A 23094-nucleotide genomic window follows, 5' to 3' on the forward strand; every position below is an offset into this window, starting at 1 on the left:
TACACTGCAGAATAGTATGTAAATATACACACGTTATAGACACATAAAACTAATGGGGCAAAGTTTTCTTACTCAAATTGTTTAACCAGCAGCACGAGTTTTGCCTCTTATCTAAAGAGATCTCTTATTTATTATCACCTTGGTTTTCAGCTTCTTCTTCTTTCTTTTTCCTCTTTTTACCTACCAAGAATTAATGAGCACCCTTTGAGGTTTACCTTATCCACGACTGAAACTTTTCACCGCCTTGAGATAATATTCTTCGTAACATTCTATTCAGTTTTGAATAATGAAGCGAATAATATTTGAAAAAAAAAAAAATGATATCATTGACCATATGGTAATTAGAACCGTTTATAATTCCGTAAGTTTCGATAATGGGTCAACGAGTTTCATTTTTTTACAACAAAAATGAGAATGCTTTGTCCAAAAAGTTTGTTTTTTTTCACTTGACCACAGTTTGTCCGAATAAGAGAAATGCAGTTAGAAAAAGTTAAGAATATGCCACAATATTACGATGTGAGTATTTTCGAAATCCGTTTTCACGATGGGATATAAACCTTCTGAAAATCTGTAGTGCATAGTCTTGAGTTGTTAACGCTTATTCGAAAGCTCCCTTAGGCTTCGCGGGGGTTGGGTCTGCAATGGGTATGGGTAAAGGGGAGTGAAAATGTCAAACTGCCGTGACACAATGCGCTCTAATGACTACCGACTGCTCCCACCTTGTAGCGGTTATACCTTTGTTTCCATCGTTCCATGCAGATAAATTACACGATGTTAAGCATCCGCGAGCACGGGGTTTACTTCCGTATCTTTATAACTCATATCTTCGGTCGGATCGCATCGCATCTATGGTATCGCGAAAGTTTTCCACGAGCAAATAATCGGAGGAACGTACAGTAGACGTGTAAAAAGCTGTATCGCTGCGTCGCAACAAAATCGAATATTGTTTTTTTTTTTTTTTTATATAATAACTTTTTATTGTAATTATAAAATGAGATCGTTGATGATTTCAGTTGAATTAAAGGGGTAAGTACAGAGGTCCGTATAAATAAATTCTGTTGAGTTGATGATCGGCAGTTAATTCAATAATTACTTTCCCAGTTGAATATAAAAGCAGCGCTTTGTTTTCTCTCGAAGTTTCGAATCTGATTGTGCTGCGGAGCCCAACGAGATTGTCCGTGGTAGTGACTTAAACATTTTTGATTGAATAAGAAGCGTAGCCGTAATTTCAGACGCCTCGAGGGGTCTTCCACAGATTCCGTTTTTTTTGTTTTTTTTTGTTTTTCTAAATTTGCTCCTTTTTTACAAACAAAAAATAAATGAAAATAATTCAGAGAACTTTTGAAAGAACTCGAACCGCGTTAACGTGGATCCACCGACGACTTTTGATTTCCATAAACGGACGAAAATATTCTGCGGAGTCAACGCAATAACAAAAGTTATTGTATTATGTATAGCTACACCGGTGACGCCGGAATAGATATAACCAGTAAAACAAGTTAGCGAATATAAATTTTGTACCGCAAAGCTGGCCATTGGAAAGCGCCGTTTTTCGATATCCTAGGGCAGGAAAGAATTCGTAGCGGTAATCTGTAGCGGAATTCCATAACCTGATGAGCTTTTTATTGGAGATATTTCGAAAAGTCGAATATTTCATTTTCCGATCTGTCAACCGCACGGTCCAGATTTTATCTAAGGATTTGAGGATTTTCGATATCCGGACTTTTCCAAAGGATTTTTTTTTTATCCTTTTTTTTTTCGCGCTGTCATTTGGCGTCTGGAATTTCAGCGAGGCTTTTCAAGCTGATACAATCCAGATACGAAAACAGATAAGGGAATAGAGTTTTCAAGAAAAACCAAATGAAAAACGTGTTCTTAGCTGGATTTGGCTTGAAGAAAGAAAGTTACTCGTGTTCGCGAAGAAAATACTTTGAACGGAGTTGTAGATTACCAAGAAAGATATATTCAAGTCTTCAAGTCTGGTAAGATGCAAATCTGTGAGCCATAAGAGCATTCTTTTGGTTAGAAAATTCTCACCTATTTGGAAAAGAATTTTAGTAAACTAATTCCAGAAATTTTATACTTTAGAAAAGTTGGACATTTCCTACCTTCTTCTGCTTTCGCGATACACTTTCTACGGGGAAAAAATGTGACTCTCCCGTAGCTTTTGCCAGGTATTCGACGAGTCATTATTTCCTAGGGAAGGGGCGAATGTTCATCCCGACAATCGTGGAAAACTGATCATTTCATGAATCAATGTTACGTTTTCCCTTACTTCGAAGTGAATTAGTATTCTATCTGGAGAGTCAGCAAAAAAAAAAAAAAAACAGAGAAGCACCCGGAGATGGTTCGAATTGCAACGGCATTGAAGCGCTCGCGAAAGAGTAATAATTTCAGGGAACAATATAACGAAACAAAGCACTCGAACAATGATCAAAATATCCCGTACACTGCTCCCTCGGGAGTACCCTGTACATTACCGATCCTCTTCAGGAAGGGAATAAACCCGAGCAACTCGTTCGTTATGAGGAGGATTTATAAAAAATTTAATACCCCCTTTCTAATTATTACCTCTGAAACGTCATCGCTTCCACAGGAATGACATGGCTCATTTCCTCGGAACGACTTTCTGCCGCGGAGATTGTGAGAGGTTTACGGGCAACGTCAATCTGTCAACACGTACGCTTTGAAATCCAACAGAGATCATTTCGCGGTAATTAATCCAAATTGAAGTTCGATCTTTTATCGCCTCTCATTCCAACGCTGAACTTTAACGTCCCGATTTCGAATTCGGAACACGCCGAACCGTTTTTAAGAGATATTCAGTTTGCAGTTTTATCGGCTGAAAAATAAACAAGTACAAAAGTTTCACGAGTTAATAGCCGTATTTCAGTGCGGTACGTAAGAGGAAATCCTGAGCGTGTTCATTCTCATCGCGGTTTGTTTTCACCGGGATCTTAATTATCGTATCCTCGGTTGTACCGGGACGCCGCTGACAGCTGCAAAAGAAACGGGTTGCGTTCCCCGTTCGTTGGTCTTTGACCCGATCTTCAGAGTAATGAAGAAAAGTGTTTTTTCTTTCTTTCTTTCTTTCTTTCTTTCTTGCTTTTCTTTTTCCTTTTCCCTTATCCTGCCCACCACTTTGCTTGGTTACTTATTACTCTTTGGAAGCTGTACCAGCCCTTAAATTAATGGAAATACAACTTCTACGAGCTACCACGAGCCTGATGGGAACGGAAAGGGTAGTTGTGCATCCTGCTTAATTATCATTAAAACGCCACCTCTGTTCAATCTTGAATTTTTTCCCAGCTGTTTCAGATACAAACGTTTTTGACGCATGTAATTATGGTTTTCTTTTTTTTGTAATTTTTTTTTTTATGTTCCGCTATATTCAGCAGGTTTTATTCTCATCGTACCGTGAGAAATGTTCATATTTCGGGTTATCGAATATTCATACTTTCCGGGGCGGTGAAGTTTCAGGTATCAGTCGGGCGAAAGACATGGTTTATTCGATGCATATATCGCGCGTTCGGGAATCGCCGTGTAATTTTTCTGGTTCTTTTTTTGTTTTTTTTCTCTCTGACAAAAGAGGTACGTAGATATCCGTCACGCGGAAAAGAGAAACGTGGAAATCATGTAAATCGCTCATGTGTCTTCTACCTACCCTGCGGCATGGAGGGCAATTTAGTTTCGCCTATCTGCACGCGCAAAGGACACGTGAAAAATGAGCGAACGCAATTCCGACGATTTTTCGGATGGCTAGAAAAACAATAAAATTGACTAGAAAATTCCCCCCCCCCCCCCCCCCCCCCCCCCCCCGACAAAGAGTTCCCGCTATACTCCCCGTCACTTTGAAATTTTATCGGTTTTTTTTTCAACTCACCCGAAATGCATCGCGCAATTCTTTCTCCTCTTGGTCCTCCGTAGCAGCTTCCGCGCTCGTACCTCCCATGTTGCTTACGATTTCGACGAATTCTTCAAAACTCACATTTCCGTCACCTAAAATTGAAAATCCAGTAGTTACAATGCCATACCGAGAGGCGGAAATAAACCGCAAGTCACTCCAATTTTTTTGGCCAGTGTTCAACAAACGTGCGAATAATCGCGAAACGGTGTTAATGGAAAAGGGAAGAAAGTAGCGAAAAAAAACTGCGAGGGAACGTCCGAAAACCATCGAAGCAAAAATAGCCACAGAACAAAAGGTAGGGTGTGAAAATTCCGAGCAAAGAAATAACGATATTCCGTCAGTCCGGAAGTGTGCCAAGTATTGTGCCAGAGCTAACAATAAGTGACAATCGATCGATATTCGATCTGAGGTGAGCTTTACGACACCCAAGATCTTGACCTTCAATTAGTCTTCAGAGCCTTCCGTTTTAGTGGCAGGTCGAAGAGAAAAGAGGAGTGAATTTTAATTGGACGCGGAGGATTCTTTCCCCTAGTATTCGCTCGGTGTCGGATGAATTTTGTTGGGGTGGTTTTTCATCGGCGTTATTTGCTTTGCCTTTTGTTTCTTACAGAACGTCGGCTCTAATAAACTCTAGTGTACTAACGTTACGTTCCGTTTCGTTACTTTACGTTGCGTTAAGTTGCGTCGCTACGCGGGTCGGTCGACGAACATTAGGGGGAAACAAACGCGAGAGAAATGGTCCCTGAGGATTTGCCAGCAGGCTGAAATAGATATGTACGTACGTCCGCGGTACTCCCGTTCAGGAAGACTAAGGTAAGCAAACTGTAGTACAGCTTTTCAGTAATTACTTTGACAAAGTGTATCCATTTGATGAGATAAAGCGGCAGCCGCGGTGCTTTCGAGATTATGAAAGTGTCGAATTTCTTTCCTACGACAAATCCAGCCCCTCCGAGACCACTTCATCAGGGGATTGCATCGCGCTCGCTTCGGAATTCATACTCCGAACAGATATTTGCCGACTGAAACATTCTTCAGGTTTCAGAGTTCAAAGTAGCAGAAATCCGAGAACGGATCGAGGAAGAGCGACCACCTCAGTTGCTGCTTTAATTAAATACTTCACTTTGTCACCCGGCACCGATCTCCATTTTCTCGATGTACAAAATCAACAATTTTACACTCGATTAAATCACGCCCTAAACTCAATGAATAACGGACCAGCGAACGAACGTCAAGATCAGCTTTAAAATCGTTAAATAATTATCCGACATTTTTTTATACCGATTCAACAAAACAAATCTTATTCGCCAAACTCTTGCGCTTAAACGATATAAACCCCGTTAAATATGGAATCCTATTCCCTAAGTTTCTTCAATTATCGAGCAATAATTGAGGGTTATTCGTGCGAAAATAATTGGAATCACGAAGAATTAGAAAGGTACGTGTACACGTGGATTCGAAGGGCGGAATCGACTCTTCTTCCAGGCGGAAATATTTATACCTGATTTGTGCGCGTAAGAGCCGCCGTCCGTTTGGCCGAGAGACCTTATTTATACCAAGAGTCGAGGGTAAAATTGTCGTGACCATAGCCGCTAATCGTGCTCATAAACGGCGAAGGGAGCTCCGTTTAATTAGACGCGTATATACGCAGACCGCGTAATTGGACACGTCTCCGAGCGGAGATATTAGGTACGCAAAGTACTATTTATGAAATACAAAAGGGTTGATGAAAAAAATTAACTAATTTTCGGGCTCCTTTCTTTCATACTCCATTCCGCTGTGCATCGACGTTTATCGTGCTGCCGAGAGAATCGATTAAAAAAAAAAAAGAAAGTTCGATCCGCGACATTCTGACAAATTTCCGCAAGTTTTTCCCTCCATTTTTTCATCGATTCCCATGAATTAGAGACCGTGGAGATACGAAAATGTGCGGAAAGAGATAACCGGAGATAATCGTTGTTCTACACGCTTATTGACCAAAGTGTCGCGTTAAGCCGAGTAACGGTAACCTGTAGTATGGGGTGGCTGAAGTAAAGCTAGTCTTCGGATAAGCCATCAATGGATTAACAGGCTTTGCAGCTTTCGAAGGCGTCTTGAACAAAATCCTTACTTCGCCACCCCTGCACGCGTCGCATACGTTCGCAGCTACTTTACTCGATGTTCAACGACGTCTTTTGTAAAACCGATCGCAGACTATCCTGCAAATTTTTCTTCCGCTACCGTGTTCCCATTTTTTTCTTCTCTTCTTCTTCTTCCGAAACCCCTTGCTCTGCTTTTTATACCCCCATCGCCACGCACCACGATGGATCACCTCCGGATTTATTCTGCCAATTAACGAGATTCCAAAGATCCCCGTGAATTACCCCGCAATTATTTACTCTGAAGACATCTTCTTCTTTTTTTTTTTTCTTTTTTTTTGGAACGGAATCTCTTACCCTTGAATAAGAAATCGTGCTTGGAAAAAACGCGCTAAACCATTCAACAATTATGCATGAATTCATTCTGTTAATGAAATTGAATAACGGGAAAATATTTTCTTTAAATCCGAAGCACTGTTAGCGTAGTTTTTTTTCTTCTGGTTTTATTTCACTCCAGGGTTTGCTGCGAGTCTCTTCAATTAAGTGAGGTTATCTGGGTTCGTGGTTCGTTGGATTTCCGAACTGGGAAGGGTTACTGGGTCAAGATCTTCCCCTTTTAAGTGTTTACATTGGCGCCTGTTGCCAGGCTATTGCTAATATTATGATACCACCCTGTGTACAATTATTTTTTCCCTTCGCTTTTCAACGGTGTCATACATTTTTATTTTCCTTTTTTCCGTTATTCTTCCATACGTGAAGTATGAAATATTTCTTAAGCAAAGATGAGTGAAAAGAAAATTTCTCGTTTTCATGCGGATAATACGGTCCGATTTTGCAAACATATTTTTCTACGCTCTTTTTAATTCAGTCATCTGTCTTTGCTAACTTCCCCAAGATTATCGAATGACCCATTTGCAAATTCCAAAGCTTTTCACAAAAGATTTTCTTAATTCTTCCTTCTTATAATTTACTTCACGATTACGCTCGTTATTATAATTTTAAACTGACGGGGTGAATTCGCCCGGCGAAACTGAGCAGCTGTGTGCCTTGTATTTTTCTGTTTCGCATTCCAACGAGTAAGTTCGAATGAATTTTTCGACCTTCAAATCCCTCGGACAATCCGTTTCAATCCAGTTACTTTCGATCGAGTCAGTGGCTGATCGCGAGTTAATGCAAAATTGATTTCTTTGGAACTCGCGTAAGATCTCTGCTGAAAAAAGCTCAAGTATTACATCATTCCTTATCTCTGTGAAAAAAGTTATCGTATACGCATTACTTGCGACCCGGGTATAATTCCTCACACCCGCTACATATCTACCTCCGATAAATCTGAAGCATGTTAGAAAAAAAGGGAAGGTTCGAGATTTGCAAGCTTTTTAAAAAATCCCGTTTTCACCCCAGCTTCAGTTTCATTCTCTGTTTCACTCTCTGCCGGTCTGTCGGGCCGACGTTCCGTGCACCGAGCAAAAAATACCCGCTGCGTATAAGTCGCGAAAAATTTTCACCGGAGGGGTGACTTTCCACTTTTTATGCGCCTCCATCTAATCGGCGTTACTCGCGACGGGCAAAGACGCGTAGATTACGAAACGCCGAGCACTTTTTTCTGCCATCGAAATAAAACGGAACAGCAATCAATCTGTGTAAGTACTGTAAAAAGTACGACCTACATACAACGCGATGTGACCAAGAAGATGGGATCTACATCGGAAAATATCCCCCCGATAGGTTGGCGCAGCGTTATGGGTAAATATATGTATGTATATTTTTTTTTGCAAAAAAGAGTTCCCCGATATTGGCACGAAATGGTGTTTCCTCGTGCCTGTAAACTCTACTTTCCGGTTTACGATAGGATTTCCTTATTATTATTTTATTTTATTTTTTTTTTTTCGTTACGTCCGTGACGGGGTCGCCTGTGTCGAGGGTCACCTGGAAATCGATCTCTGAATTACTTTTTTAAAATAACTTTACGCCGGAATGTGGATACAAGGATTTCCCGGCCTTATAACGTTGATTAAAAAAAAAAACGAGCCAAGAATCTTTTTGAGAGGACCCGCGGAATTTCGAGTTTGTACTGAGAAAAAATTTCTATTCACATACGGAATTAAGGAATGTGTGCAGTGTGCCCGAACGGGATCAGGTAGAATAGAAGAAGAAGAAGAAGAAGAAGAAAAAAAAGAAGTACAAATTGGGTGATATTTTTATGTTCAATTTTTTGTACGTGGCGAGATCGTTTCTCGTTACACCGCGATTGCCGTGGGATAAGGGGATCCGGGGCATCGAGGAAAACGTTTGAATTCAGATTCGGTCGTTTCGAATATGGTTGGAAGCTTTGTCTGTCTCGTGACGTAGGTATAGAAATTCTGATCGGAGATAACGTACACCGAGAACTCGCCGGTGGCTTTTGCGACTCAGCGTTTAAAGAAGTCCATTTCAGTAGTGCTGAAACCCACGCTGCTTCGGTATCTGCATATATGTATGTATATATCGAAATCCCAATGCGTCTGGATCGTACATACGAATTCTAGAATTTCAAGTCCTGCATCGCCAGGTCGAAAGTCAACTGCGTATGTGTTGGACCCCGGGATTTTCCACTTCGGAGTTTTACATCCCTCGTATATTTCTTACCTTTCTTTATACCACGCGATGGCGACTTCTCAACTTAAACTCTGCCACCGGGCAATGCGGGCAACGAGACGTATTCCGCGCTAAGCAGATTTGCGCTGCGCGAGGCCGGTAAGCCCCGGGGTAGAATAACCGAACTTTTCTCGTTTTAAAAATCGAGCTGCAGCTCGTGCGCGCTTTGCAAATTCGCACTGCGTCCGACCACCCATCTTGTAAAACGGCGGCAAAAACTTTCGATATCCCGTTAAATCAAGTTCAAATTTCATCACACTTACAAATTAGATAAGTGACAATTTACGGTGGGTCGGGTCAGATCGCGGGTGGATATCGTAACTGGTAACTTCCGTATCGCGATTTGATCGCTCGTGAGGTCGAGTGTTCCGTTCGTGGGTCGCGTTAAAACCTAATTAAAGACATCCGGTATGGTCGGAAGGGTTACCAATGTTTTGGCAATTATATGTTTTCGGTCGTTGGGTCGACCGCTACACCGAGGAGCTTTTTGTCTTATTGTTAGTTTTTTCTTCGAAAAGTTTCCACGTGCCCAAAGTTCGATCTGCAGAAATCCAAGATAATATGATAAAAGAATAGAGAAGAAAAGAAACGAAGAGAAAAATTTTCGCCAACTATATGTTTGACCTACTATAATCACCTGGTGTTAAGCTCAACAAAGAATTAAGTTTCCCGAGTTGTTACAGCGGGATGTAGCTATACAGCCAATCGAAGGAAAAACAGAGACGAGGAAAATAGTCGCACCTTCTTCTTCTTTCTTCCGCAATAATATTACAGATATAACAAAGAAAGTGGGAGGTATAAAAAGGAGCTATAAATTTTCACGTATACTTTCAAGGCACGTTTTTCTTGGCTCAATATATCGCAAACTTTTCTGCAAAATGAGAAAAAAAAAAGAAAGAAAAAAATGAAGAGAAGTAAAGAGGTGAGACGAAAAACCGCACGGCGTGCATACGATATCGTCTTGTTTTTGGTTCCTCGAAACGCGTTCGTCTATCTCGGAAAAGTAGAGTTTCAACTTCCTCAGCTTTCACAGTATCCATAGAAACGTCGTTCTTCCTCATGCAGGCGCGGTTCGACGGCACGGATAAACATTTACTTTATCGCGACGCGAAAAAATAATCTTCCCATGGGTTTTTAATAATTCGTAAAAAGCATTCGTAAAATGGCATTGAAATCCGTGACCTTCGTCACATCGTCTCGGATTTTTTCTTGCACGCGTATCGAGATTTCATACACAATTACGACGGAATGTCGGTTGATATCCTGAGGCGAGATTCCTCCGGTTTCAAATTTAAATCGGGCCTACTTCTCCAGGGCTACATGGCTCCTTTAACGAAGTTCAGTGGAATGCCCGAATCGTACCCGCAGCGGTGAATTCTTTCGGCCCGTCAGGATCAGGTGGCGCAAAATGTTCGGGATCAGTCGAGTCTACGATCGGATGGGTACGTACGACACATAGGCATTTCGAAAAAAAAAAAAAAACGGACAGATGGGCGCTCGGAGAAGAAGTAATTGCGTTACGTAGGAGGATCCCCGGAGACATCCTCCGGTAGCGCGATTGGTCCTACGCTGTTTTCTGCCTGCCCGCCAGCTGTCTTTGTAACGGAAATTCCAGACCCTAAATTATACGTACGGTACGTACATTCTCCTCTCGACAAATATCGTACCGATTCACGATAAATTGCCAATCGCTTTTTGACGCCTACGTTGGAACAAAAAAGCTAAAAAAAATTCGACGACCGACTTCATTCGCCGTACATCAAAATGAGGGTAGGTATACGTACATTCCTGTATCTCGCGACACGTGTGATGCTCGTTCATTAGTGATATCCTATTTTTCTCCGTTTTTTTTTTTTTAGTTTTTAATTACCTACATTGTTTTCGTACGGACGGCGATCTGAATAAATTTTTCGAACAAAGGGAAAGTTTGGAACTCGGTTACTTGCGGACACGTCCAAAAGTTGGAATTTATAATGTAACTTTGTAGTACAGGGTGAGAGGGTGGCAAGACAGAAGGAATGCGATCTGCATTTTACGCGGGATTTTGCAATTTAAAAATATAGAAAAAGTTGGCTACGTTCGACGTACAGAGCACGCGGTATAGATAACGGCGCGGACCGCGTACGTTGAACTTTTTAAGCTCTCATCAGTCTCCGCGGTGACGAGTGAAACGCAAACTTTTGTTTCCGTTGAATAAATAAACGAACGAACGAAAAAACGAGAAAATACTGCGGGTCGGTGAAAGAATTTTCCAAAGCTCAACGCGTACGTACAACGATAAAAATTTACAACTCACAAGGTACACGAGAGATTGCGGTAGACGAAAAGGGGCGTGTATACCGGATGTAACGTAAATATCACAACAGCGCAAGTGATCAATGGAGCTTTGTTTCAAGTTGACCTTTTGTTATCTCGTTCGGACTTTCCATGCGCTGAAACTGTTCCGACTGAACATGAGGCGTGTATTTAGAAAACTCTCGGTATTCTCCGAGTTTCCAAAAGATACCAGTGTTCTCGCCAAAATCGCGATTGAATTTGACCTCCAACTCTTCGTTGAAATCAACTGGGTTTCATTGACAATTGAAGCCGAATTCTGTATTCAAGGTCGTCCAGAAGTCGAAACGTATCGCCGAGATTACGTGAGGAGTACGTATAACTTGACGGTGTTCGAGTTGCTGAAATACGACAGGCGAGTTAAAGGTAGGCATGCCATCCAACTGATTCGAGGAATCCTGTAACTCTTGAGATATAAGGAACATTTGGCGCCCTCGACGCGACGCACATGACATAGTTACCTTCAAAGACCGCGTACAAACGGCAAAGAATCCCGCGCGGCGATATAAAGCCCGTCCGTTGAGGAGCTAATTGTAAGTATAAGGATCCATTTGTTCCTTGGATAGGTATATAAGTACGGTAATTATTCAAAGCATCTCAAGTTCGCTATAAAATTACCCAGATACATTTCTGTCTGTCTGCTTTATGACCAGCTCCGCGTATAATAATGACAAAATACAAAACCTCAAGTATCTCGCGAAAATTACGTTCTTCAAGATATTCAAAACCTGTACCACACGTAGTATAAACAGCGACTAATTAATTCCCTGCACGCGTTTCCTTTTTACCGAAAAATTTCACCGAAAGAAACGGGCCACATTCACCGTCTCGCATTGCCCTTTTTTTATTTTTCAGCCCGTTCGAAACCGTCGAAGACTCGAGGGTACGAAGACCGATTCTAATTTGTGTTGAAACTTTTTTAGGGAGGAAGAATACCGGGGTAGCTCTGACCCGAACATATATTACAATGAAGTCCGGCCCTTTTTTTCTACCATTTCAACCCTCTTCTGTTTTCGGGGTGGGAAGAGAAACTATTAACCGGGATTAAAACTTTTCGAGTAAATTAAGACAAATGTTTACGGTTGTTGGAAATTTGGGCTTTTTATCACCAGAAATTGATTTTTTTTTCTTCTTCCCTTTTTTCACTTGGATTCTTCAACCGATGCCAATACTTGTTCCATTTTCACCTGAAAATTCAATTAACTTAGTTTTTTGTTATCAAAAACCGAAGTCGCCGATAAAAAGTTATCAACTGTCATTCGTAACGAGCGTATCGACGTTCCTTTGAAAGTCGCAGTGGCAAAGGAAGTTCGATTTGAAAATAGGATTTTTATTGTTCGGCTAGAATATCGACGTGACGTGGTGTATTCATCGTTGGATGTCAGTTGCAAGAAAGCTCCTCGTAATCCGCGATGTAAAATGTTGTGTAGTTAATTATTTGTTGAAAAGATTTGAAGGGTTGAAGAGCGGAGCAATCAGAAAATATCTAATTTGAGTGGTTCCTTTCAATCAGAGTAAGTAATTATGTCGGTAATTAGGAGGAAAAAAAGGCCTGGAAGCCCTCGGTATAACACAGAGCAACGTGTATCGAACATCATAAAGCTCAGATTAATAATGATTTCAGAGGAATGATTTTCCCGACGAACGAATAATTGCGCGCATCGGAGAATTCGCGCGTAATTTCTCATTTGCGGCAAAACCGTATAATTACCCCAGGTAAAGTGGACCTCGCGGTGTTGGGATTTATAGAAACATAGGTATTTGTGTGTACGTATGTGTGTATGACGAGTGCGCTACCTATTTCTGCAGAATATACAGTCTGTAGTCGGTATTATTGGAACGGTTTTGACGTCCTACGTGCGAAGTTAGTCTCGTCCAACCCAATCTACTCGGCTGTCAACCCCAACAACTTTGCTGTACCACCTCTAGATTGCCAACTTCTCGTTCCCCAATTTCCTAACACCTCTTCCTTCTTGGTATGTACGAACACCTTGACCCCTCGTGCTATTCCCATACGTGCCAAGTTTGGAAATTTCATTTTACAACTATCCGTTATTACTTGAAAATGATTTTCCGATCTCGTGAGGGAGAAAAACGTGCTAAACATAGCACTTTTTACTCACTTTACTCACCACTTTTGTCCCGACAAGGTACAGTTTGGCTGTGAAACCTTGTTAGAGAAATCGACTTACTTATACCTATATGGGGCATTCCACGTCAGATGGGGAACCTTTGTCGAAATATTTTTTTAACCGATGAAACTTTTTGGACATATTGAGGGGTCGCAGAAACTATGATCAGACCACTGATGAATGCCAAAAGTTGAGATTTCCAAAAGCTACATTTTATGTTATAAATTGATATTCCGCTATTTTCAATATTTCTGCCTCGCTGGACCTGGTAACTCGGTTGATCTTATACATAGATCAATTTGGCTAGCGGATACAGATTCCTGAGGTCAAATTACATGAAAATATTATAAGAGATATCGAATGGTTTTAGTCGTAGACCCACTTTGATTCGTCGCAATCCATGCATGGGTCGAAATATTCGAATTTTTCAATTCACCAGCGAACCCGAGCTTTGCTGGAGTCAGCGTAGCCACGGGCGCGCGGTTTGTCGTGGGGTGTCACCTCTGCTCAGCCCCGAAGGTGACGGTCTCACAACAAAGCGCTACGCTGCGGCTACGCTGACTCCGGCAAAACTTGGGCTCCCTCGTAGACCGAGAAGTTCGAATATTTCGACCCATGCATGGATTGCGACGAATCAAAGTGGGTCTACGACTAAAACCAATCGATATGTCTTATAATTTTTCTGCTCCCAACAGCGAATAATTGATGATTACTCGATCGATTGCATGAGTAGATGATTTTGGCTTTCAGATCTGGATTCCTGAGCTGATTATATGTGAGATTACTCTCGAAAAACCAAAAACTAATTCGGTTTTTGGGCCAAATGTAAAGTAGTTTAAAAATTGATTGTATTACACTTTTCTGACATATTTTGACCTCAGGAATCTGATTCTGAAAGAAAAATTGATCTATCTCTAAAATCGACCGAGTTATCGCCAATTTTCACCTTTTTGGGGTCAAAAATAAAAAATTGATTTTTTAGTCCATATTAATGTAATTTGAGCTCAGGAATCCGAATCCGGAAGAAAAATTGGTCTATCTGCAAAAATGACCGAGTTATCCCCATTTTTTCGCAATTTTTCGCATAAATTTGAGGATATCTCGAAGGGAAAAAATCGTAGCTCAATTTGGACAACGGATTCGTGTTCCTGAGGTCAAAATACATAAGAAAAGTACCAGACGATCGATTTTAAAAAATAAAAATTTTCGACCAAAATTTGAGATTTTTCCAAGGGGTACCCCTTACGATTTTTTCAAATTTTGACCAAAAATTTTTATTTTTTAAAATCGATCGTATGGCACTTTTCTTATGTATTTTGACCTCAGGAACACGAATCCGTTGTCCAAATTGAGCTACGATTTTTTCCCATCGAGATATCCTCAAATTTATGCGAAAAATTGCGAAAAAATGGGGATAACTCGGTCATTTTTGTAGATAGACCAATTTTTCTCCCGGATTCGGATTCCTGAGCTCAAACTACATTAAGATAGACTGAAAAATCAATTTTTTATTTTTGACCCCAAAAAGGTGAAAATTGGCGATAACTCGGTCAATTTTAGAGATAGATCAATTTTTCTTCCAGATTTGGATTCCTGAGGTCAAAATACGTCAGAAAAGCATATTAAACCTAATCAAAACAATGATTTATATTTTGCTCAAAAATCGAATTATTTTTTGGTTTTTCAAGAGTAATCTCACATATAATCAGCTCAGGAATCCAGATCTGAAAGCCAAAATCATCTACTCATGCAATCGATCGAGTAATCATCAATTATTCGCTGTTGGGAGCAGAAAAATTATCAAACATATCGATTGGTTCTAGTCGTAGACCTACTTTGATCCGTCGCAATCCATGCATGGGTCGAAATATTCGAATTTTTCGGTCTACGAGGGAGCCCGAGCACTTTTTTATTGTCATTTGACCCCAGGAACACGAATTCGTCGAGCGAATTGAGCTACGAATTTTTCCCACCGAGATATCCTTGATTTTTCAGCGCGCAGACTTTTTTTTCACATCAAAGTTTGTTTCATCGGTGTGTTTGATAGTAGAATACGCACACTTTAATCCAGCGAGTTGGCATAGCGTTTTCATTCGGTTTACTCAGCCGTTCTTTTATTCTTTCTCTTTTCCTACTCAAACTTGTTGAAAATCGAAGGAGACGCAGTTGGGACGAATTAAGATAAAAGCGGATTGACATAAACGAGGGGCAAACAGAAAATGGAATAGAAATGGAATCATGTAATTTCATTTCACCTGCTGATATACCCTGTCAACATTTTACTCGAAACTTCGTTACTCGCGTCCCCTGCAAACGCCTTCTTCGAATATTGCCAATCCTAATATACTCGGCAGAATCACGTTGTTCCTTGCCAGCTTCCAAGAAAGCAAACTAAAAAAATAAACAAAACTGGCACATGATTCCCGCATCCTACGGATTGCCCCCACCCGGAAAAAGGATATTGAAGCTCCTCCATCCCTAAAGCTGCTTCCGAAGTTTACCTCTGTATTCAATATGTGATAGCGCACTTGTTAAAAAAAAAAAACAAAAACTCTACAGCTACATGAAACAACTGATTGAATTTTAACGTCTCGGCATACGAAGAGTGAAACTGAGAGATAACAAAAGGTCTGTAAAATAATCCAGGATCTTAAAATGGTTCGCACGTCCTATTTTTTTCTTTTCTACTTTTTAGGTGCACACGTACATGTACGCGTGAAACATTTTTCGCGGTAACGATTCTACAAGGTACTTCATAAATAAACGAGTCAAAGACGCTTCCGGTTCTCCTGCAATTTCACTGAGTTCAGGTCAGCTCGATTCTCAAAGAAAAGAACGACGAAAGACAATAATTACTCCGAAGCGCGCAAAGAATCTGATAATAAAGCTTGCGTCTGTTTTTCAAACGGGTTCATCGGGTTGTATTAAATTCTAAAACGTGCGTGGCATTCGTAACTTGTTGTCAAAGAATGAGGTCGGATAATGATTCGAAAATCATCCCCGGGGGTAGTTTCCGGTGCAGATTATTTAACCGTCGACCGTAAGGACAGCGCAGCGTTACCGTAAGTAACACGTGTATCACGATATTTGGGAGAAGTGTGAGTCTAATATAAAGTATAGAAACGGGAAATTTTACACTCGATTCACACGAAGTGGAGGATCGAATATGACGCGGGCGTTGGTCGGTCGTGCGACTGGTTATTGCGAATGATGTCTGCGCTCCGAATCGAGTGGCTGTAGAGTCGATTTCGTGCACAGGTAATATCGTCACCCGTGCCTCTGCCAGTTCGCACTTAATTTCAACCGATTTTTCGAGACACCTATTCCTGTTCGGGGGCGACGTGTACGAATGGCGCAATCTTCGGTACGGAACTTCTCGCATCTCACGTGAAAGTAATCTAAGCGTATTAATTACGTGGCGAGTCGAGCTTATCGGTGTCGAAAAAGTTCACTTTAGAAACGAGTAAAATTCCTAGGACGTCATACTCGGAACTAAAGCAACCCGTCGCTCGATCCTTCTCGATCAATGGGTGTACAATTCCTTTGTCATTTCTCCATTTCTCGTATTCTTTTCGCAGTTTCCATTTCTCTCGCGTGCACCCGGATTTTTCCTTCCCTTTTTCTCTATTCCGTTTTTGTTTTTCTTTTAAACTTTTCAGAGCCCGCGTTTAGATAAAGCGGAATTTCAGGTAAGCAAGAGACGAAAGGTACGTACGGTGGAAAGGAGAGGAAAAAAGTTGGAGCGATCTCTGCAGTCGATCGAGGCTCCGACAAGAGGAGAATTATTGCCTTTTCGCGGTTCACTTGACACGCTGTGATCGATACGTTATCTCAAACATAAAAAACAACCTCACGTTCGTCCTGGCGGAGTCCGCGGGAGAACTGTTTTACGCATGAAACATAACGAGTCGTTTTCCGGTCCGTTTTTAATTGTTCTAGAAAATTGCCAAAGAGATTCGAGGTAACGATCGTTGCGTAGTTTATCTTGTAGGAAAGGACGGAGTGGGAGACCACTTTTTAAAATCGCCCCCGGACCGTAAGAACTTACCGAGCCGAAGCATCCGATGAAAAAAGTTGCGAAAGAGGTAGTAGGAAGAACATTGCACGAAATGAGGAGTGGGTGTGCGAAGTGCACTCGGTTGGCGAGCGAAAATAGAATACAAGAAAAACGAGGAATTGAAAATGGCCGTTAAATAAATGACTTCGCGTATTGTATTCCCTGACCCCTGCGAGATATACCACTTCAACAACAACACCCAGAAAGTAGAAACCAAATGCCTTTTACTCCGGAAATCTGATACGCCACTATACGCGTTTCGCTACGTCTACGAAATACTTTTAGCAATCTATTTATTATTGCAGCGCGTCGTAAAATGGCTGCACAATTTCCAACCGAGGTAACAACTGGAAACACTTGAAGGGGAAGAAATATACCGTTCACTGATTCCTAACCCGTTACCAGGACAGTCCGAACGCTTTTCCTTCGCTACGGCGAACATATGCATAGAATAATATTCGAACGTCGATGGGCGTTCGAAACGGGGGATGCGCGCACTTACGTGTATTGACGTTGGAAAAATTGTGAAACTCGAATGAGAGCATCGGTGTGAATTGTGAAAACAATACTCACCGTCGATGTCGATCTCCTGGAGCATGGTCTGGAGTTCTTCGGCGCGAGCGAACTGCCCGAGGGATCGCATCACTCGTCCCAGTTCTTCCTTGGTGATACTACCGTCCCCGTCCTTGTCGAAGAGTCTGAACGCTTCTCTAAACTCTGCAACAAAAGACTGCAGCTGATAAAATCCTCTAACGTCAATGCGGATAATCATACCGCACCTGCTTTCAGTCACGGTATGATTATTAGTACCCGACCACCATGTCTTCGTTCCCTGCGATCGTTCCATTTTTTTATATCGCACGTTACGTGGCTGTCGAGTAATTATTCGTACAGCGGGCGCACGAGGTGGGAAAACGCAAAGAGGAGAGAACAGGGAAAATGGTAGGCAACGATAGCGTCGAGATTCATTCGCTGTCTAGGATTTCTATAAATATTTTCTAACCGAAAACGTACAACGAATAAAAAAAAATCTCGATGCCTGGTATTTGTTTTCTCCTCATCTCAGATTACAGCCGATCTCGCAGCGCGTTGTCCGTCTCTAAATTGGGTTCGAATTTCGATACGCTCGATTGTTACGTGGTACAGATACCCAGCATCCAATTGTTTGCACGTATCCGCAGAGGTATAATCGAAGTTTCGATCATTTTCCGTCGCGCGACGATAAAGTGAACTCCGTACAGGATAATACGCGTGTGCGCGCGATAAATGTAACGATTGCCGTTACGCCGATTACTTCGAGGTCTGCAAGGGTTCGGCGAGAGGATAAAATAATTTACTATAAGAATCGAAATATAATTTCTCAAATCACGAGCGACTCGTGAAAATAACGAGTAAGACCCTACCGAGGATACGATGCGAAAAATCCATAACGAATCGTTTCATATTATTCGAGAACGGTTCGAATCGGCAGAAATAATTTGGCTCGTTATTAAATATTCGACATTTTATCGCGGCGATATCCCTTCGGGAAGATCGTTATTTCCCGCATCCCGGGCTGCTGGGGTGTATTATGTAACACACTGCACGCTATCGTATTTATCTCGAGACAAGCGAACAATGTGCTTTTCGTTGTTCGTTTTCTTATCCGATCGACCGTCCCGTAGCGCACGGGGTAAAAGACGCTCCGGAAATTATCTGACGTATAAAGAACGGGTAGAAATCCGAGCAAGGTGAATATCAAGGTCACCTGAAATCGGTACGAATACTCTCACGCTCGCCGGCCATCGACGAAAACAAAAAAAAGAATGGGGAGCTTATCACCCCCCGCCAGAAAAATCTTCATTTCGAGCGATTTATTTTATGTGGTCACGATTGGATTGATATAAACGGAATAATAAATCGGCACTACAGCGAAAAGCCCATTCGTACGTGCGATTAGATTCACATTGTCGGACGGCTCGCACGGGGAACCACCTCTCCTATGCGACACACGGAGTGTGACCCCTTAATAGCCTCATTTCACGAAACCATTGCGTTCACCCATGTGCGTGTATTTCAATGTTTAACCGCGGCAGATTTCAAAGTTAATATCAAAATTTAATCTCCATCTACATCGCCTCCGGCCGCAAGCGTCAGCAAATTTCCCAGTAAAATGGCTGGAGGTTTACCGTTCGTCATGCAATTCTGTGGGTGAGGGTTTTTTCTTTCTCTCTTTTTTTTCAATCGTTGTTATTGATATTATTTTTGTTTTTTCAAACTCGTAGGTGCGTCAGTTTCTGGTATTTTTATCTGCGTCCATAACTCGCGGTATTTCGGCTGTGGTAACGTCACGGGTGTTTTATTTATTCGTATTTTCAGCAGCGTGAAAAACTTATCTCGTCGTTTAATTGCGGACGAGGTCCGAATATTATAACTCAAAATTATATCTGTTTCGTATTTTATATTTCGACGCAACTCTCGGTTCGGATAACGAACCTGGTGGTCGGTCGGGTTATATTTTCCGTTGCTAAAAATTAGGTGAAACAAACGCGAGTTATAATTTGATGAAATTCGTTACCCGCCTAGTTCGTTGAAAACGTGAGAAAAAAAAAGGTGTGAAAGGTAATTTGTCCATATCAGCAACATTTTAGGGTTTGAAATGAAATTTGAAAATTTACCTTTTTCGGTGCTGCGCTCGCGTGTTTACACACACAGAAGTATACCTTCATTATTCGCTCGAATTGCTTCGCGGGCCTTTAATAGCCCAGCGAGTACCTCTGCCTATACATATATGTGAATTAAAGGACGGGGGAGTGGGCGAACGGACGCGAAGGGTTTCCCATCGCTTAAATCGAGATAACTTCGTACCGCGCGTACGGCTGCAGAGCAGAGGGAAAATAATATACGTGCAAGGGAACCTTATCCCGAGTCATTTGAGCGAGGGAGGGAGGGTCGACCCCTTCCTCGATTCCTTCTACGCGAATTATGTCCACCCCCCACGAGCCCACCGGCTCTTTCTCAGCTTCCCGACGCCCTCCAACTTTCGCCTCGACGAAACAACGGCAGTTAATTTATATCATCGCTTCTAGGAATTCAACGTGACACGCGTGACACGCGTGCTCCGTGGTTTTCGATCCTCCCCCCCCCCCCCGTATCTCTGCCATACAAATCCACCGCAACCTTCCTCTTTCCCCCCGTCATCCCTTCGGACAAAAAGATGTTTCGACCGATAAACGAACGACGATTCGGACGACAGTTATTTCAAAGTGTTGTTCCGTCGGTTTTTTTTTCTCTAAAATTTTAAGCGCGAATGCTAGAAATTCTTTCGTAATGCGTGAAACTATCGGATCCCGTAAGACCGGCAAGATTATTAATGCCCCGAAGGGTTCTCCGGTGGCAAACGTTAAGCTATGATAATACGGCTTAAAGCGTTATATTGCGAAGTGCATGGGTAAGTAACTCGAGAACTACTTGACGTAGTTAGCTACGATATAGATATAGGGGATGAGTGAAAAAAGAATTTATAATTCAGAAAACGAGAGTAAGAAGGAAAGCCAAGTTGAAATCGTCTAGGATGCCGAAAAAACTTTTCCCTCGAATGAAATTAAGAAGAACAAAGCTTGGATTCAATTTTCTAAAAGAAGTCTCGAAAAGCTGCTTTTCCAGGTTCCTTTTTTTTTGTTTGTCTTTTCGTTTTTCAAGATTCGATCGGAGGGATTCCTTTTTTTTTTTCTATCTCCAAAAGCTTTTATTCACGTTTTAAGTTCGTTCGATTTTTTTTTCTTTTTTCCATTCATTTGGGGCAAACCGTTCGTTTAGCGAATGACGAGTAAAAATTATTCCTTTCAATTTCGAGTGTATAACAAGCGATAATAACGCTCCGCACGCGAACTCTTGAGGTAAGATTTATGGGAGTTATCATAAAGTGGGTTGAAAGTGAGTTGGGTTTGATAAGGTCGGTAGAAAACAGTATTACATGTATTCTTACGGCAATACTGAATTACAAAAGCTTTCCCACCGGTGAATTACAAGGTCCGCCCCAGCAGACGATCCATAAATTTGATGGATCTCTCACTGATTACATAATAATCCGAGCGTTGGGAGATACGCCGTTTTAGGTTCATACATCATAACGTTCGTAGGTAAGCGAAGGTCCGTACATTGATAACGGTAAGGTAGAAGAAAAAAGTTCGGATGAACGAACGAATGATAAAATTTCATTTATGAAAACCCGAGCGGTTACGTTACAGTTTGGAGAATCGAGCCGGGTTTAGGTTACGGGGTGGGATTTACAGAGCAGAAATTATTAGGGGAGTGTTCAATATGCTCGGAAACCTCTAAACTATAATATAGACGGGTGTAGGATTCCATTAGGCTTATTTACCCTCGAGCTCTTACATCCCGCTCCGGTGCGGAGCAAAGCCAAGATATTATCCAGAAATTCATATACGCGGCAAATATTCAAGAAATAGAGTAGGCGCAGCAAACACGAAGTGGTTAATTTGATTACTTCATACCGCAGGTACGAAGATCACGCTCTGTATTTCTACCGATGTCTCGTTCCCAACGCAGAAAATAATCAAATTTTGTACGCGTATCGCCCGATAAAACACCTTCTTACACTTGTTAGTCGAACCGCAGGACGTGAATTATATCGAGAAAATTGGTTATTGCAAAATCTCGTGTATGAAATTTACGCCATAATTTCGCTTATTACGCATATTTTTTTATCTTCTATCCTATATTAACGTTGATCGAATGCAGGAAATCGTGAAATGGGGGGGGGGGGGGAAAATAGGAAAATAATTGTTCGTAGCTTTTGCCGTATTTGCAATAAACTAATACGGAATGATATGTAAATAAAAGTGACGTTTTCCACGCAGGACTGTGCATCGTTATTTACCGACTATATGGTTCGGTCATACAGTACCGTGAAACGATGATCAATATTTGATCATGAAAATATTATAGTCGTATTTTGTCGATGGCTTAATGCTTTTCCCGGAGCGAGGATATCCCGCTATTTTTAATATTCCATCGTATTTTTTCTGATTTTTATTTTTCATTTTCGAGTTATAATAACGGACTATATTTTCCTTCACATCCGACTGTCCCATTTACAGGGGTTTTCAAGACACAAAGTGTGGGAAACAGAAAAAAAAAAAAACTGCCTCATATATTTCGCCACGAAGCAGCTGCAGAATTGAACAAACGCCACAGGTGGTAGATGAAAACCCGGACGAATACGAAAATCGGACGAAAATTGGGGGGAAAAAAATCTTTCTAAATAGTTTTTAATGAAATCTTGAATCTCGAAGGATATCTCAGAATTATCGTCCGCCTGTTCTCCTCGTCGTTAAAAAATTCAATGATTTTTTCCCCTCTCACCTTTCATCTGCGCTTTCGTGATGGCGGGTCCTTTCGTGCTGGTAACGGTTCGTTGCGGCGTGGCAGGCAATGCGAAAAGGATATTGGGCGGCGTTCTGGTCGCACCCGATGGAGTGCTCGGCGTGTTGGGCGTCGGCAATCCGACATTTTCGAGGACCGATGTCGCGGTAACCGGAAGTGGTCGCGGTAACGCGTAACTTTCCGGATGTTCCTCGCCGGTCGAGGGCTGCATCGACGTCGACGACGTCATCGATGATTTCGAACAACCCCCCGACGCCTCCTCCCCCCCGCTGTTGCCGACCACTCCGCTGGTTTGACGCGTCTGAAATTTCAAAAAAAATAATCATTACAACTCGTTTAGAAAGCCGAGAAACGAACTCCGATGAATTTCAACGTAGCTCGGTAGGATTTCGCCTTTGAGGCGACTGAGATTGATCCAAATGAATTCGCACGACGTCCAAAAAATACGACTACGACGCGTAGCCCGGCGTCGGAGTATTTTAGAGTTTCCTTTCAAGTGAAAAACTCGTAATAGCCATCGGCTCCGAGCCCTTCACAGCTCGCTATTGTATAATCTACGGGGTCTCT

At 41.7% G+C, this 23094-nt stretch overlaps 1 protein-coding gene across 3 annotated transcripts in view; it reads right to left on the reverse strand.

Moving 5' to 3' along the window:
* LOC105684551 (neo-calmodulin) overlaps positions 1-23094 on the reverse strand; it is a 67263-nt gene that overhangs the window by 9805 nt on the left and 34364 nt on the right. For all 3 annotated transcript variants that reach the window (XM_048649885.1, XM_020851583.2, XM_048649884.1), the window contains 3 exons: positions 22507-22828; positions 17713-17856; positions 3884-3999 (listed from right to left, as the gene is read on the reverse strand). In XM_048649885.1, coding sequence (XP_048505842.1) covers positions 3884-3999; positions 17713-17856; positions 22507-22756 — 510 coding nt within the window. In that variant the 5' untranslated portion in view covers positions 22757-22828. The remainder of the gene's footprint in view (positions 1-3883; positions 4000-17712; positions 17857-22506; positions 22829-23094) is intronic.

This window comes from Athalia rosae, chromosome 2 (assembly GCF_917208135.1).
Source record: "Athalia rosae chromosome 2, iyAthRosa1.1, whole genome shotgun sequence".
Taxonomy (NCBI): Eukaryota; Metazoa; Arthropoda; class Insecta; order Hymenoptera; family Athaliidae; genus Athalia; species Athalia rosae.